Raw genomic sequence first — 13,032 nt, 5'->3', positions numbered from 1 at the left:
TCTATCGCGGCAAGCCTAGTTCACACAAAAATGAAAATTACCCCATAATTTACTCACCATCAAGCCATCATAGGTGTATATGATCTTCTTTCAGACGAATGCAATCAGAGTTATATAAAAAAAATCCCTGCTTTTCCAAGCTTTATAATGGCTATAAGAAACAAGGCTTGGTGTTTTCGCAGCAAATCACACAGGAGCAGGGACCAACCACCCGGGGAAATTACATTGTGACCTGTTTTGCTAAACCTGGGCTGCTCAGATAGATTTGATTTGCTGTGAGTCTGATACAAGATAGACAGGGTGAGTATCCCACCAAGGCCTCTCTTGTCCACCGCCTCCACATTCAACTGCTTTCCTCTCTGAGTTCACCTCTTTATAACACATCTCATCCCTCTTTCTCCCTCAAGCGCCCATTTCTTGTGGCAACGCCTGTGTTTTGTGTGCGTTTCATCAGTCTGGAAGACTAACGTTAAATCGCCCAGTTAGCCGACTAGCCGCTAGCCGTATCGTTTGACCGGCTTTAATAAAATACACATACAATACAGAATATGAGTCCTCGCATCGCAAACACAGACTCGTTTTTGTTCTTCAGACTCTCAGACAGTACACAGTATCTGTACACTGATTTTAGTGTATATTTAGCCTGTAGGAACAACTTCGATATGTGTTAGCTTTAGCTAGTTCACTTAATTACAAGGAAACACATTTAATATATGTAAGTTACATGTATATGTGTCTTTGACAGGGGAATCCTTGTTATTTTGAGTAAAAAAAAGTAAGTTTTTTTTTCTGAGCTGCATCATTTTATAGACGTGACGTCTAATATTTCTGTGATCACGACATTGCTCCGTTACTGCAGTTATTTTATTATTTTTGTCCACACCTTTATTATTGTGTGTGGCGCCCGTTTCAATAGTGCTTCCTACAGGGTTTTGTGGACCAAAATGCAGCTGTCATCATTCCACAAATGCATAATAAGAAGTTAGAGTCTCTCAGAAGAGGATATTGTAGTGTTTGGTTGCACATTATGTTCTTGTTGCTTGTGCACTATTAATACTGTTTCAGCAGTGGGTCTTTTGAACTTACCATCTGCATTTTGTCTTTCAGATTTGAGCGGTTTTTAAAGGAGTAAACAAGCTTGAAATGAAAACGCGATCATGTTGTTCCAGACCCGTATTTCTTTCTTTTGGGGAACACAAAATTAGATGTTTGGGAGAAATCACTTTTGATTGTGTGGAAAGACGGATGCAATGGAAGCGAATGGTGTTTGAAACTTTTTCCTTTACTTTGTTGCATGACAGCTAAGATTTAAAAGTTGGCAGTTATGTTTATGCAGGTGCCTATTAAAGATACTTGTAAACGAGAGAGTTTTGCTTGTGTTGTGCTTTGGAAGGGATATCAGGAGAATTGTAAGTGGACCGGTTCCAGTGCACTGTTTGTGCCAGACACACTGTTCGAGAGATTTTTTTATGCAAGGGTTGCTGGTGCTACAGTATATGATCCCGTTCTGAATGGACATCTGCCTTGGTGTTCAGTTGCATAGAAATGGTGGCACTGTGTTTTTATAGTTGGTTGCAAATGTTAATTTGCACCTTTGTGTCCAGTCTGAACGGGTCAGCCGCAATCCTGGCAGTACAGGAAAAAAAGCCTTTTAATTTAGGCTTTAGTAAGATCTGGAAAGAATGGCCATTTTGTGATTAAAGTTGTTTGGCTGTGTTAGATCACCATGCTATTTTCTCAGCTATGGCCTACTGCAGATATTTTCTAAAATGGATGAACCCTTTGTTACATTTGAGTGGGTTTAGTGACTTTATCATTTGCCCCGAATACCGATATATATATATTTTTTGTAGTTAAAACATCTTGTACTACGTTCCTTGCCGATGCCTCTTCCATCCGCTCATGAAGAGCCGCCCACAAATGGACACAACTCCCACACTGATGATAATTTCTTCTGTGACACCAGAATGATGCCAGCTGAGACAACTGTGCATCTTTTTGCTAATCATGTCAGTATTGCATAGATTTGTCATCTTTTAGAGCCTTTTATTACAAATTAAACATCATGATGTTTTGAATTCAGTCTGTTTTAATGTATAGCAGTCCTGTTACTGTGTGGTTGACACATTTGTTTGTAGTTGTGTATTAGGATGTTTAATTGAAATTAGTGTGTATTAGACAGAGCTACTAACATGACTTGATGTAACTGTATATTCACCACCCTTCAAAGCCCATTTAAAACACAGACCTTCCATTTGACTTAAAAATCAATGACTGCCTATTGCAGAAACCCTTTCAGAACGGTGCCAAAGACTTTCTAAGCTTTAGCTTTTGATTGTTGTTTTAAGTTGCAGTTTTGTCAGTGTTGTGAAACCCTTTCAATTTTGTTTCTAGATGGACCCGTTTTCATGAGATCTGCGTTGTTTTTGTGGTTTCAAATGTTTGCTTTCTATTAAAGCTAATGGCAAGTGTTTTCGGTATTTTGACTAAATTCTCAAAGCCCATTTTAAAAATGCAGACCTTTTGATTTGATTTTTTTTCTATATAAAATGAACTGCCTGTTATAGAAACCCATTTTAAAATGCTACCCATCAGTCCGCCTGCAAGATTTGATTTTTGTTAGAAGTTGCAATATTTAGTGTTGCTCAGTTGTTATCCTAATCTTTTGGTGTGGCTTTTAGTGTGGTTATTGTTGTAAAATGTTGTGAAAGACTTCGTTTTTTGTTCCTAGTTTACACAATGTTCCTGAGATTTGCGTTGTTTTTGTATTTGCGGATGTTGGCTTTCTATTTAAGGTTATGACAAATTATATCTGAATCAAACATGCATACTCAAAATGATTAGTACTGCAAGTGAGCTGTCAGAAATGTTCACTTCATTCCCATTTTATGCTTTAAATGGGTTTGCCAAAGAGTCTCAGGAGAAGACTGCAATTACCAGTTTGAATGTTTTCTCAAGGACATGGTATTTTTTGTAGAAAGCTCTTTCCACATTCACCACTGTGCACCGGTTCGAGGGCTCCTCAAACCGTCCTTTCGGCGTTCAGCTCCCACGGCATGCTTGGTTAATGTATACATGAAAACATCTACCATTGCAAAAAACTCAAACATTGTAGGCTTAGATCATTATTTGTCCCTACGCTTTCCCAGTACATTAGTCATCTTGCAAACATGTTTGTTACTGTGTCTGCTCCAAAGAGATTTGTGGGTGATTCTGGCTTTAGTGGTCAATGCAAACAATAAGTTTGCATTTATACTGGAAGTGTAGAAGTGTAATTCATTGAACTGTGGTAATCTGAGATAGGACCTTTTTAATATTCAACATTTCTCTTTATTTTAATGGCCATCTTGTGACTTTTTTTGTATTTTTATTGCCTGGTTTCACTCCATGCGATGTGACGTTGGATACCAGAAAACCAAACCCTGTGCAACTTGAGTGGGTCTTGGGGGTTTGTAATTGAATCAAATCCCTTTTTACAAGAGTGATGGCTAAAGGTTTATTATGCATCGTTCCCAGCAGGGGCCAGCGGAAAGTTTTCATTACCCGGAGTAGGGCTGCACGATGTGTCGTTTAAGCATCGATATCGCGATGTACGAATCCACGATAGTCACATCGCAGGATGTGCGATGTAGGCTGTCGTAGTTGATCCGTTATTCATTAACTGTATGGGCCAGAGAGCGCGCGCGCACGAGAGAGAGAGAGCGTGAGCGCGCGGCCGGCGACACACTAGATGCGTGGCGCAAGCGTCTCAGCTGCATGGCGTGTCCGTTTTTAATTCCGCTTCCCATGTCAACAGGTTAGAGCTTGCAGACTGCCTGCGTGCGACGGAAAACGCGTGCATGCTATAAATAGAACCGATGCCTATTTTTCACGTGACATGCAAGCTGGCTGGAAGCCTTTCCAGGCAAAATACAATAGGAAAATATGTTTATATGTCATTTTGTACACGGATTCATATTAATTCATGACACTTAGATGTTTGAAAGTCTATAGGTTGACATATATTCAGATATAAATGTAATTAAAAAAATAAATTAATAATTAATAATCTTGCACCTGTCACCGTCATGAGAGAAAGAGCGCGCGCGTGCGAGAGAGAGCCCCGGCCGCATGCTCAATGTCTTCAAACAACACAAACGCTGTCTTGCTCTCTCTCCCTCGCGCATATTAATCAATTGACACGAAATTGATTAATATGCACAATCATTTAAAATGAGAATGTAAGTGTGCTCACCCCATTTTTGTTTGTAAGAAAAAAATTTGTTTTCATATCGCAATATATATCGCAGAAAAAGAAAATATCGCAATGTAATTTTTTTCCCAATATCGTGCAGCCCTAACCCAGAGTTGATATCGGCCTCTGCTGGGAAGGAAACCCATCCTTACTGACAGTGGGAATTCCTTCTCTGTACAGTCTTGGGGATGGCAAAAAAACTCTCACCCTGTTTCTAATTCCATATCAACATGTTAAGGAGACTGTTATTTCCCCACCGACCCCCTTACTAGCTGGGGTGAGACCTTGCCGATCCAAGGAAGTGCTGATTGCCCTACATGTAGTGCGGACCGCCCCCTGTGTTCAATCAGCATTTCCCTTTTAAAGGGAGATTCAAGGGGTTGACTCCTCCTGCTGTACTCTGCCTAGCCAGGATGGGATATTTTTAGATGACTCCCTTTCCCCCCATCCTCTTCTAACCACACTCTCTCCCCTCTTCACACTTCTGGTGCTTCCGCTATGGACAGAGGGACCACATGACCCCATAAAAAGAGTTTGGTGGCTTTTAGTCTTTTTTTTTTTTTTTTGGTAAGCTATGGGGCTGTATGTACATATACCACTATTTGAAAGTTTATTCATGAGATGGCAAAGCTATTTACATTACAGTGTGACTTGATCCTTAAGATATAATTCTAATATGCTGATTTAGTAAACATTTCTTAATGTAAATTTTGATCAGACTGATACATTTTAGGCTTCTTTGAATTGAAAGTTTGAAATATAATTTTTTTTTATAATATTAGTCTTTTCTGTCATTACTGTATATTTTTATCAAAATTTATTTGTATTTTGTACAAAGGTATTATTTTTTTTAAAAAAAAAAAAAAAAAGGATTGACCCTAACCTTTTGTGTATATGTTATTGTACTCTGTGCTTTTGGATGGCCAAAAACATTGTTCGTGTTCATAAAATCTTCAGTGTCATTTTCATTTCATCTAGCCTATAATGCCTGATAAACTAGTGTTTGTGAGAGCAGCTCAGCACTACAGCTGTTAACAGGGAATAAACTATTTCTCCTGCTGGCAGAGAATGAATGTACATTTTCAATCAGCCCGTCTGTTGTTTTTGTTCAGAGCAATGCGAAAATTGACTGTTTTGTAAATGTGAACTAATATATATTTTTCCTAGAGGAAGTGCCGCCACACATAGAATGCAAGTCTGTGGGAAACACGTTTATGAGATATTGCTGGTTTTGTAATTGTTTTTTTTATTTTTTGCAATTAGTTTAACATGTTTTAAATGAATCACTCCATGGAAGCTTCGTATTCCGGTTTGTTTGTTTATGAACACAAGGTTGATGTATTGTTTCCATTTGGGAGCTTCGCTAAGACCATTGTTTGAGAAATGAACCTCGTGGAGAAGTGCCACCACACTGTAAACCCTAATAAGTTCACAGAACTCAAAAAATATTTTGTAACTGATTACACAAAAACATTTAAGTGATGTTTTTAAATGTTTTACGTTTACATAAAATAATGAGGGAAATACACTCAAATTTAGTCTTGCTGTCCGTCCTCAACCTAACCACAGGCTCTACTCTTCACCACAACGGTAACACTACAGAATCAACATAACAGAAACCTTTGAAAATTCGAATATAACACATCATTTAAGTACTAACTTATGTTCCTCTGTTAATCTTGTGTAAAAACACACAAAATAACACTTAATTTCTACATTTATTTTCCCTGTTTTCTGATGCAAAGCATGCTGGGAACTAGAAAATGCAATCATTTTAAGTTCACCTAACTACAACAAAATGTTGAGTTTACAGAACTTATTTAAATGAAGTCCAATGAACTTTCATTATTATTTGAGTGCAATGAACTAATTCCATTTGATTAATTTCACTGTTCGGTTTTACAGTGCTTGGCTCGGACAAACTGGCGTATTTGTGTTCATTCATGCTGTTTATTCAGAAGTTTTTCAGTACTACTGCAGAAGATGCTAAAATCAGAATGTGACCACTAATATGGACCAAAAGAAAAACAATTGGCACTGAGGTTAATTAGCTCATATTAGCACTGTTGTCTTGCCCTCTGCTTAATTAAAAAAAACCTTGTTTATCGTTGGCAATATATTTGAAGGATGTCGACATTATTTTTCAGTAGGCTCTTAAGTAAGGATGCTAGCAGTCACATTCCTTCACGATAACACCACAGAGACGACATATTGCTTTTCAACCATTGGATCCTACATTCGAGATGCAAACCTTGTCATGAGCCCATGAATCTGTGTTCCATATGAGAGTTCAAAATCAAATTTTCTGTAATTGTTGAATTTGCACCTACACATTTAGACATCTAGTTCACTGGATGATCCCTGAAGGATACACATATTTGCTATAGAAACTGTTGCAATTGCTTGTGTGGGTGTTTGTGCTTGTCGATTCCAATTATACCTTCAGTTCCTCTCTTGACTTGAGTTTTAAACTCCTCCCACACATACAAACGCGTTCCTACTAGTAGCAGTCTCATTATTGGCTCTCTGTTGCAACCTCTGTTGTGCTTTGAGACTATTTGAGTCATATGAGTCTAATTCTGTCTTGCTTCTGAAGATTAGACACTGTTGGAAAGAAACAAGATTCTTGTAGAAATTGGCTGCATTTCTAAACCTTGAAGTTTCATTTGTTTGACAACTTTGGCCTATAAAGGAAAAAAAACAAGAAATTTTTATAATAATAATTATTACTATTATTACATCAAATATCGAAGCTTAATTTAAAATTAAGATAATCATAAAGTTATTTCTAAAAGAAAATTTTACAAAAAAACAAACAAACAAAAAACTATTAATTTAGTTTTGCAGGCTTGATGAGCAGAATAAACTTCTTTCAAAAACATTAAAAATAGTAATGTTTCCAAACTTTTGGTCTGTACTCTCTCTGTGTGTGTGTGTGTGTGTGTGTGTGTATGTATGTGTGTATATATATATATATATATATATATATATATATATATATATATATATATATATATATATATATAATCCATATTTTTTTCTCATCAGCTCTGCATCTACACTGTGAGAACACCCCCCTCTTTTCTCCACGCCGTGCCATAGGATGTCCCGCAGCCCTGAGGTGAAAGAGGACCCCATGGAGTGCCCGCTGTGCATGGAATCATTGGAGATTGATGACGTCAATTTCTTCCCTTGCACCTGTGGCTATCAGATCTGCCGCTTCTGCTGGCATCGCATACGCACAGATGAAAACGGCCTCTGCCCGGCCTGCAGAAAGGTAACCAAATTTGTTCAGTATCATCCTTGGTTAGTTCTATTAAACTATGCAAATTATTAGGCCTGCAAATTGAAAATGAGATCTAGTTTTACATGTTTCTTTAAATTTGGGATTACCGCCTGATTGCATTTATACTGTCTTAACCCAAGGAACCTGTGGAACGTTAGTTTATTTCTAAGAAACTGCTCCACTGGGGAGCTCGACGAGAGGATAGTTTTAATGGCTAGCCTTCAGCATCCCAGGGTGCTTTGCTGGAATAATTTGCGCTTCTCCTGTTGCTACAGGGTCTGTGTGATTTTTATCACTGCTGTACAGGTAAAATATCGAACTAACAGAATTTGATTGAAAAATATAAGACATTTTAGACATTTAATTGTGTATTTTTTTTAACCATTTGATGCTGATATGGTCATATGATTTAAATATAATGTCATGAATCATTTATTGAAGCACCATCTTCTAGGATGATTTCATCTAACATTTAGGATCTTCTGTTTGGTTCAGCCCTATCCAGAAGACCCTGCAGTATACAAACCTCTCTCTCAAGAGGAACTTCAGAAGATAAAGAACGAGAAAAAGCAGAAGCAGAATGAGCGGAAGCAGAAGATCACAGAGAACCGCAAGCATCTCTCCAGTGTGCGAGTCGTCCAGAGAAACCTGGTGTTTGTGGTGGGCCTTTCGCAGAGACTCGCTGACCCAGAGGTGATTCAGCAAAACACACTGACCACTGTGTAACTGATGCTCTTCTCCATCAAGATAAATAATTCCATTGCACTAAAGCTTGATATTCATCTTGGTGGTATTTGTTAGTAAGCTCTCAAAAGTAACCCACACTTGGTTTCTGTGCATGTACTTAAGTATGAAAAGTAAAATTTTAAACTTAAGTATCGAAAGTGAAAATATACATTTTAAAAAGTTACCGGTAATTCAAAATAGAATATAAATAAATATGAATCAAAAATAAATATGATTCATTCAATAACAAAACACAGTCTTGTGTGTTTGGAACTATTTTCATTGGTGAAATTCAGCGAATTCAGGCATTTAAAATGTAACTAACTTAATACTAACTTTATTAAACTTGCATAAAATGAATTATACATTTTCTATGATATGTGGAGAAAAAACACAACTCGGTGTGATATAGATTAATTATATTAAATTATATAAATATAAAAGGCATACTGAAGGATTTGCCTCATCTTGCATCTCAAGGGCATTCTAAATGCATTTTCATAGACTAAATCACACAGTGTATGCGTGCACTCTCTGGGTTTGTTTTTATTTGGGTTTTGTGATGTACTCTGTAATGTCAGATTGCACGTCGTTAAAACAACACTTGCGATGTTAGGGCAGACAGTGCATATCACACATCCCACCCTTGACTTCAGTAGAAAATGAAATCAACTGCGGTTGTGACAGAAGTTGTTCGCACATGCACAAAGGAGATTTCTTTTTAGTCTAACTTGAAAGCACCAGACTACTGATTCGTCAAACATGCTTTCTTTTAATCTGTGTTCCAACTTTACTGTGTAGTAAGTAACGAATATGCGTCGGGGAAATTAAAAGAATACATTTTAATTGGTAAATATAGTGGAGAAAATTGACACATGAAAACTTAAGTACAGAAGAAATACTTAAGTACTGTAATGAAGTATTATTACTCTGTTGCATTACACCACTGAAAAAAGACCCATCTGACTCACTTATGATCTGATTCTGATTCTGATCAAGTAGTTACTAGGTAGCACATTACTCAAGCATAACAATTCATGCAATTAAAACTATATTTTACATAAGATCTAAAATAAGAAATCATTTGAAAATGAATCTGTTTGAATAATTTGAACTACATAAAGAGGTATACACGTTTTGATCTTATGATCCTGTTATAGTATTTTTAAGTATGAATAAATTGTTAGTGTGTGTGTGTGCATTGGTTATCATGTTAACGACCAGACCATTTAATGCAGATTTTGCACACAGTAAATATTACATATAAATGCATATTTCATGAACACTGATGATCTATTAAGAAACATCATAGCATTTGCCTTTCTTATTATTTGACAGAACTGTAAAAAATTGTAAACTAATGAAGAGGAAGAAAATTCGCTCCTGTGCTCTCTTTGCTGTCAAAATAAAAGTCCTGCTTATGACACTGATTTGCCAAAAAGAAAAACAGGTTGATTTATGCCGGTAATTAAATGCTATATTGGCCTTGCAGATATATTGGTCAACTGTTTGTAGTTACTGGTGTCAATATAAAAATATGCCTTGTGACAACACACTGACTACATTGTTTTCCAAATATGAGTAAGTATACTTTTTGGTGCTTCCAAAATGTCTGTGCCAGGGAATAGTGCCTCTTATGTTCACTGAGTCTACTATTTCCTGTTATCATGGCCTTTCTTTAGGCATATTTTACAGGATCATTTCCATCTGGCTGCATGAAACTCCCTGAAGATGTGTAGATTTGATTTTATGCCACATAATATTAAATGAAAAAAATAAAAAAGAGAGACCATAATGAGTTCCTGGAAAATGAAATCCACCTGCCCACCAGCTGCACTTAGTCCACATAACCAGCCCATGAAAACAGCTTTCACTCTCTTTTTGCTCCCTTCTCTCTGACGCTCTTTCTCTCCCTCTATTTGCCATCACACCTGACGTCATGTACCCTGAATAGATCTCAGCAGAGAACAAGTTATTCAAGAGCGTTCGAAAGAGATAAGGAGCGCAAATGCATCAAATCTGCATTATGAGAATGTTTTTATGGGGTTTGTCTGAATTGACCCTTCACTTTTCAGTCTCTGCCTTCATTTATTTCACACTGAGGGTGTGAAAAGAACAGAGAGAAGAAAGCCACTGAGGCCGCTACACTTGAACATCCGGGCTGCTTTCACATTTCAAGAGTGATCAGAATCTCAAAAGTCACCCGGCAGAAACCTACTTGTGTGCCTTAAATTTTCAGTGTTGATTTGGCTGAAAAAACATTGTGGACATCCTGTTGATAGTGTTTAGGTCATCGGTTCTCAATACAGAATGTTTTACAATTTCATATGGCTTTCTCTTGTAATAAATGGTGATCGTCAAATTCTTCCAATGAATTATGATAATCAGGTGTGCTCTCTCTCTCTCTCTCTCTCTGTGAAGTCAAATTAACAAACAGCATTTGCATGTGCTGTTGATGATCTGCAAACAACAATAAAGGTCTTTTGAAATATATAACTGAAGTCTGATTGCAGGTCTTAAAAAGGCCGGAGTATTTCGGGAAGTTTGGGAAGATTCATAAGGTGGTCATCAATAACAGCACTTCTTATGCTGGCTCACAGGTGAGCATCGTTTTCTTCCCAGTCAGCCTTGTGTCTGCTCAAACAATTATAACACGCAAATATTTTGTGTAATAAATATTTAAGCGAATTTTTTTTATTGCAGCAAATATTTACTGATTTTTTTTTTTTTTTTGCATTCATGTCTCTGTTTTATCCAAATGTATAATTTTTGTGACCCAATATGCTTTAATATTTGTCCCCAGGGTCCTAGTGCCAGTGCCTACGTCACTTACATTCGATCAGAAGATGCCCTCCGAGCTATACAGTGTGTTAACAATGTTGTAGTAGATGGCAGAACACTTAAGGTAGCTAAAACATAGTACAAAAATAGTCTTAATGTTATGAAGACTTAATTACTACCAGTGTGCATTATATACATATATGAATTTTTTCATGCAGGCTTCTTTAGGTACAACAAAATACTGCAGTTATTTTCTGAAAAGCACGCAGTGCCCCAAACCAGACTGCATGTATCTTCACGAGCTGGGAGACGAAGCTGCTAGTTTCACGAAAGAAGAAATGCAGGTAACGTCGCTGCTTCCCGTGTTTCAACCTCTGATACTGATGCTGGCAGTCTTACATCTGAGCTCCTAACATTTGACATTGCAGGCAGGGAAACATCAGGAATATGAACAGAAACTCTTACAGGAGCTCTATAAAACAAACCCCAGCTTCCTGCAGAGCTCGACAGGGGCAGGGGAGAAGACAAAGGGCAAATCAGGCACATCACAGAGGTTTGGACTGAATCATACCTTTCACAGCTGCTCCAATTAAAACCCATGTATTAATTAATTCAGAAATTACACATGTAGATATGGATATTTCAATAGTTTTGATGAATATTATTTTAAAATACAGAAAATGATAATTATAAAGTGTAGGGATGTAATGATATTCAAACCGAACTGAAAAACGCAATACACCAAGAATGCGTACACCGAGTTATAGCTTCATGACTAGCATAGTTGCTTTTGTGCAGCCACTCACAGACTTCTGCGGAACTATAAGTTGCAATACTCTGTTTATATGTATGTCGTGTATATATTTATCTCATAAGATGCATTTGGTTGAGTTACGCTGCAGTAAAGCGCTTTATTGTAGGCCTACTTCTGTTATTTTCTCTTCAGCCTTCAGCACAAACAACAAAGAATATTAATAACTGAATAAAATAATAGAATGAAATATGAATTTTTTGAGTTTAGTTTGCCATGTTTCGCTGCAACATTGCGGGCATTGTGTGTAATTATATACGTTCCCGGAGGTTTAGCGATTTTATAAAAGCGTGACATTCCCACAAACATTTATGCACTATTGCATGTAGGTTAAATCCACACCGATTATCGGAGAAGATCCATCATTTTAAACCTTTATTTTAGATCTAGTGTTCTTTAGCATTTCTGGTGCCATGCCATTAACCCTACCCCACAGCCAACCAAACCGTGGCATTGGTTTAATGTAAATCCCAATAAAGTGAGAAGTGAAGTTGTAATTAAAATGAATTCATTATAATCTGGTCATTTACACTTTCTTTAAGGATTGAAAATATCCGTAATTAAGTTTCTGTCATATTTAAAGTTTTGAATCATATTCCCCAGTTCCAGTAGTAACAACAAAGAAGCTTGGCCTTCGTTACAAACCACAGGAAAGACGACCAATGGGCTTCCAGAACACTATAAGACCCCACCCCTAGATGGCGGCTCAGACTCTGAAAACATGACTCCAGACGGTCTGGACACAGAACTGGGCCTTGGCTCCATCACTGGCCTGCCTCCCTTCACGTCAGACTGTGACCCTGTCAGGTAGCCAGCCCGTGAACCTCTGCCTTGTCAGTCTTTTTTCTTTGCCAATTTATTGATACATTTTCTCAAAAACTTAAGGACACTGAGAGTTCAAGGTATTTTTGGATGGTAATAATTTAAACACTGAATACTCCAAATGCATTACAGTACATTTATTTGTGAAATTACACTTGTTTTCTTTATAACATTTAAATGATAATTAAGGACATTTTCTCACAAACATCTTAATGCTGTCAAATTTTTAAATATATATATAAAAAAAAAACTAAAAACAGTAATACATCAATTCTTGTACTGTATAAATGTAATTGATTCCCAAGTTTGCATTATTTTTCTGCAGCCCAACTAACAGACCTACAGATTCCATCGGAATAAGTAACGGAGAAA

General features: G+C 37.1%; 1 protein-coding gene across 1 annotated transcript; it reads left to right on the top strand.

Annotated features, from left to right (window-relative positions):
- Positions 1-205: 205 nt before the first annotated feature.
- Positions 206-13,028, top strand: LOC113078795 (CCR4-NOT transcription complex subunit 4-like; the record flags this gene model as incomplete). Its single annotated transcript, XM_026251094.1, has 9 exons — positions 206-300; positions 7,283-7,511; positions 8,016-8,213; positions 10,760-10,846; positions 11,050-11,151; positions 11,246-11,371; positions 11,456-11,580; positions 12,442-12,645; positions 12,986-13,028. Coding segments are annotated over exons 2-9 (1,059 nt in total), but the record flags the coding sequence as incomplete, so codon positions are not given.
- Positions 13,029-13,032: the final 4 nt, after the last annotated feature.

This window comes from Carassius auratus, unplaced genomic scaffold, assembly GCF_003368295.1.
Source record: "Carassius auratus strain Wakin unplaced genomic scaffold, ASM336829v1 scaf_tig00026573, whole genome shotgun sequence".
NCBI classification, from domain to species: Eukaryota; Metazoa; Chordata; class Actinopteri; order Cypriniformes; family Cyprinidae; genus Carassius; species Carassius auratus.
The sequence above is the reverse complement of the archived record's forward strand: the minus strand, read 5'-3'. Positions and strand labels throughout refer to the sequence as shown.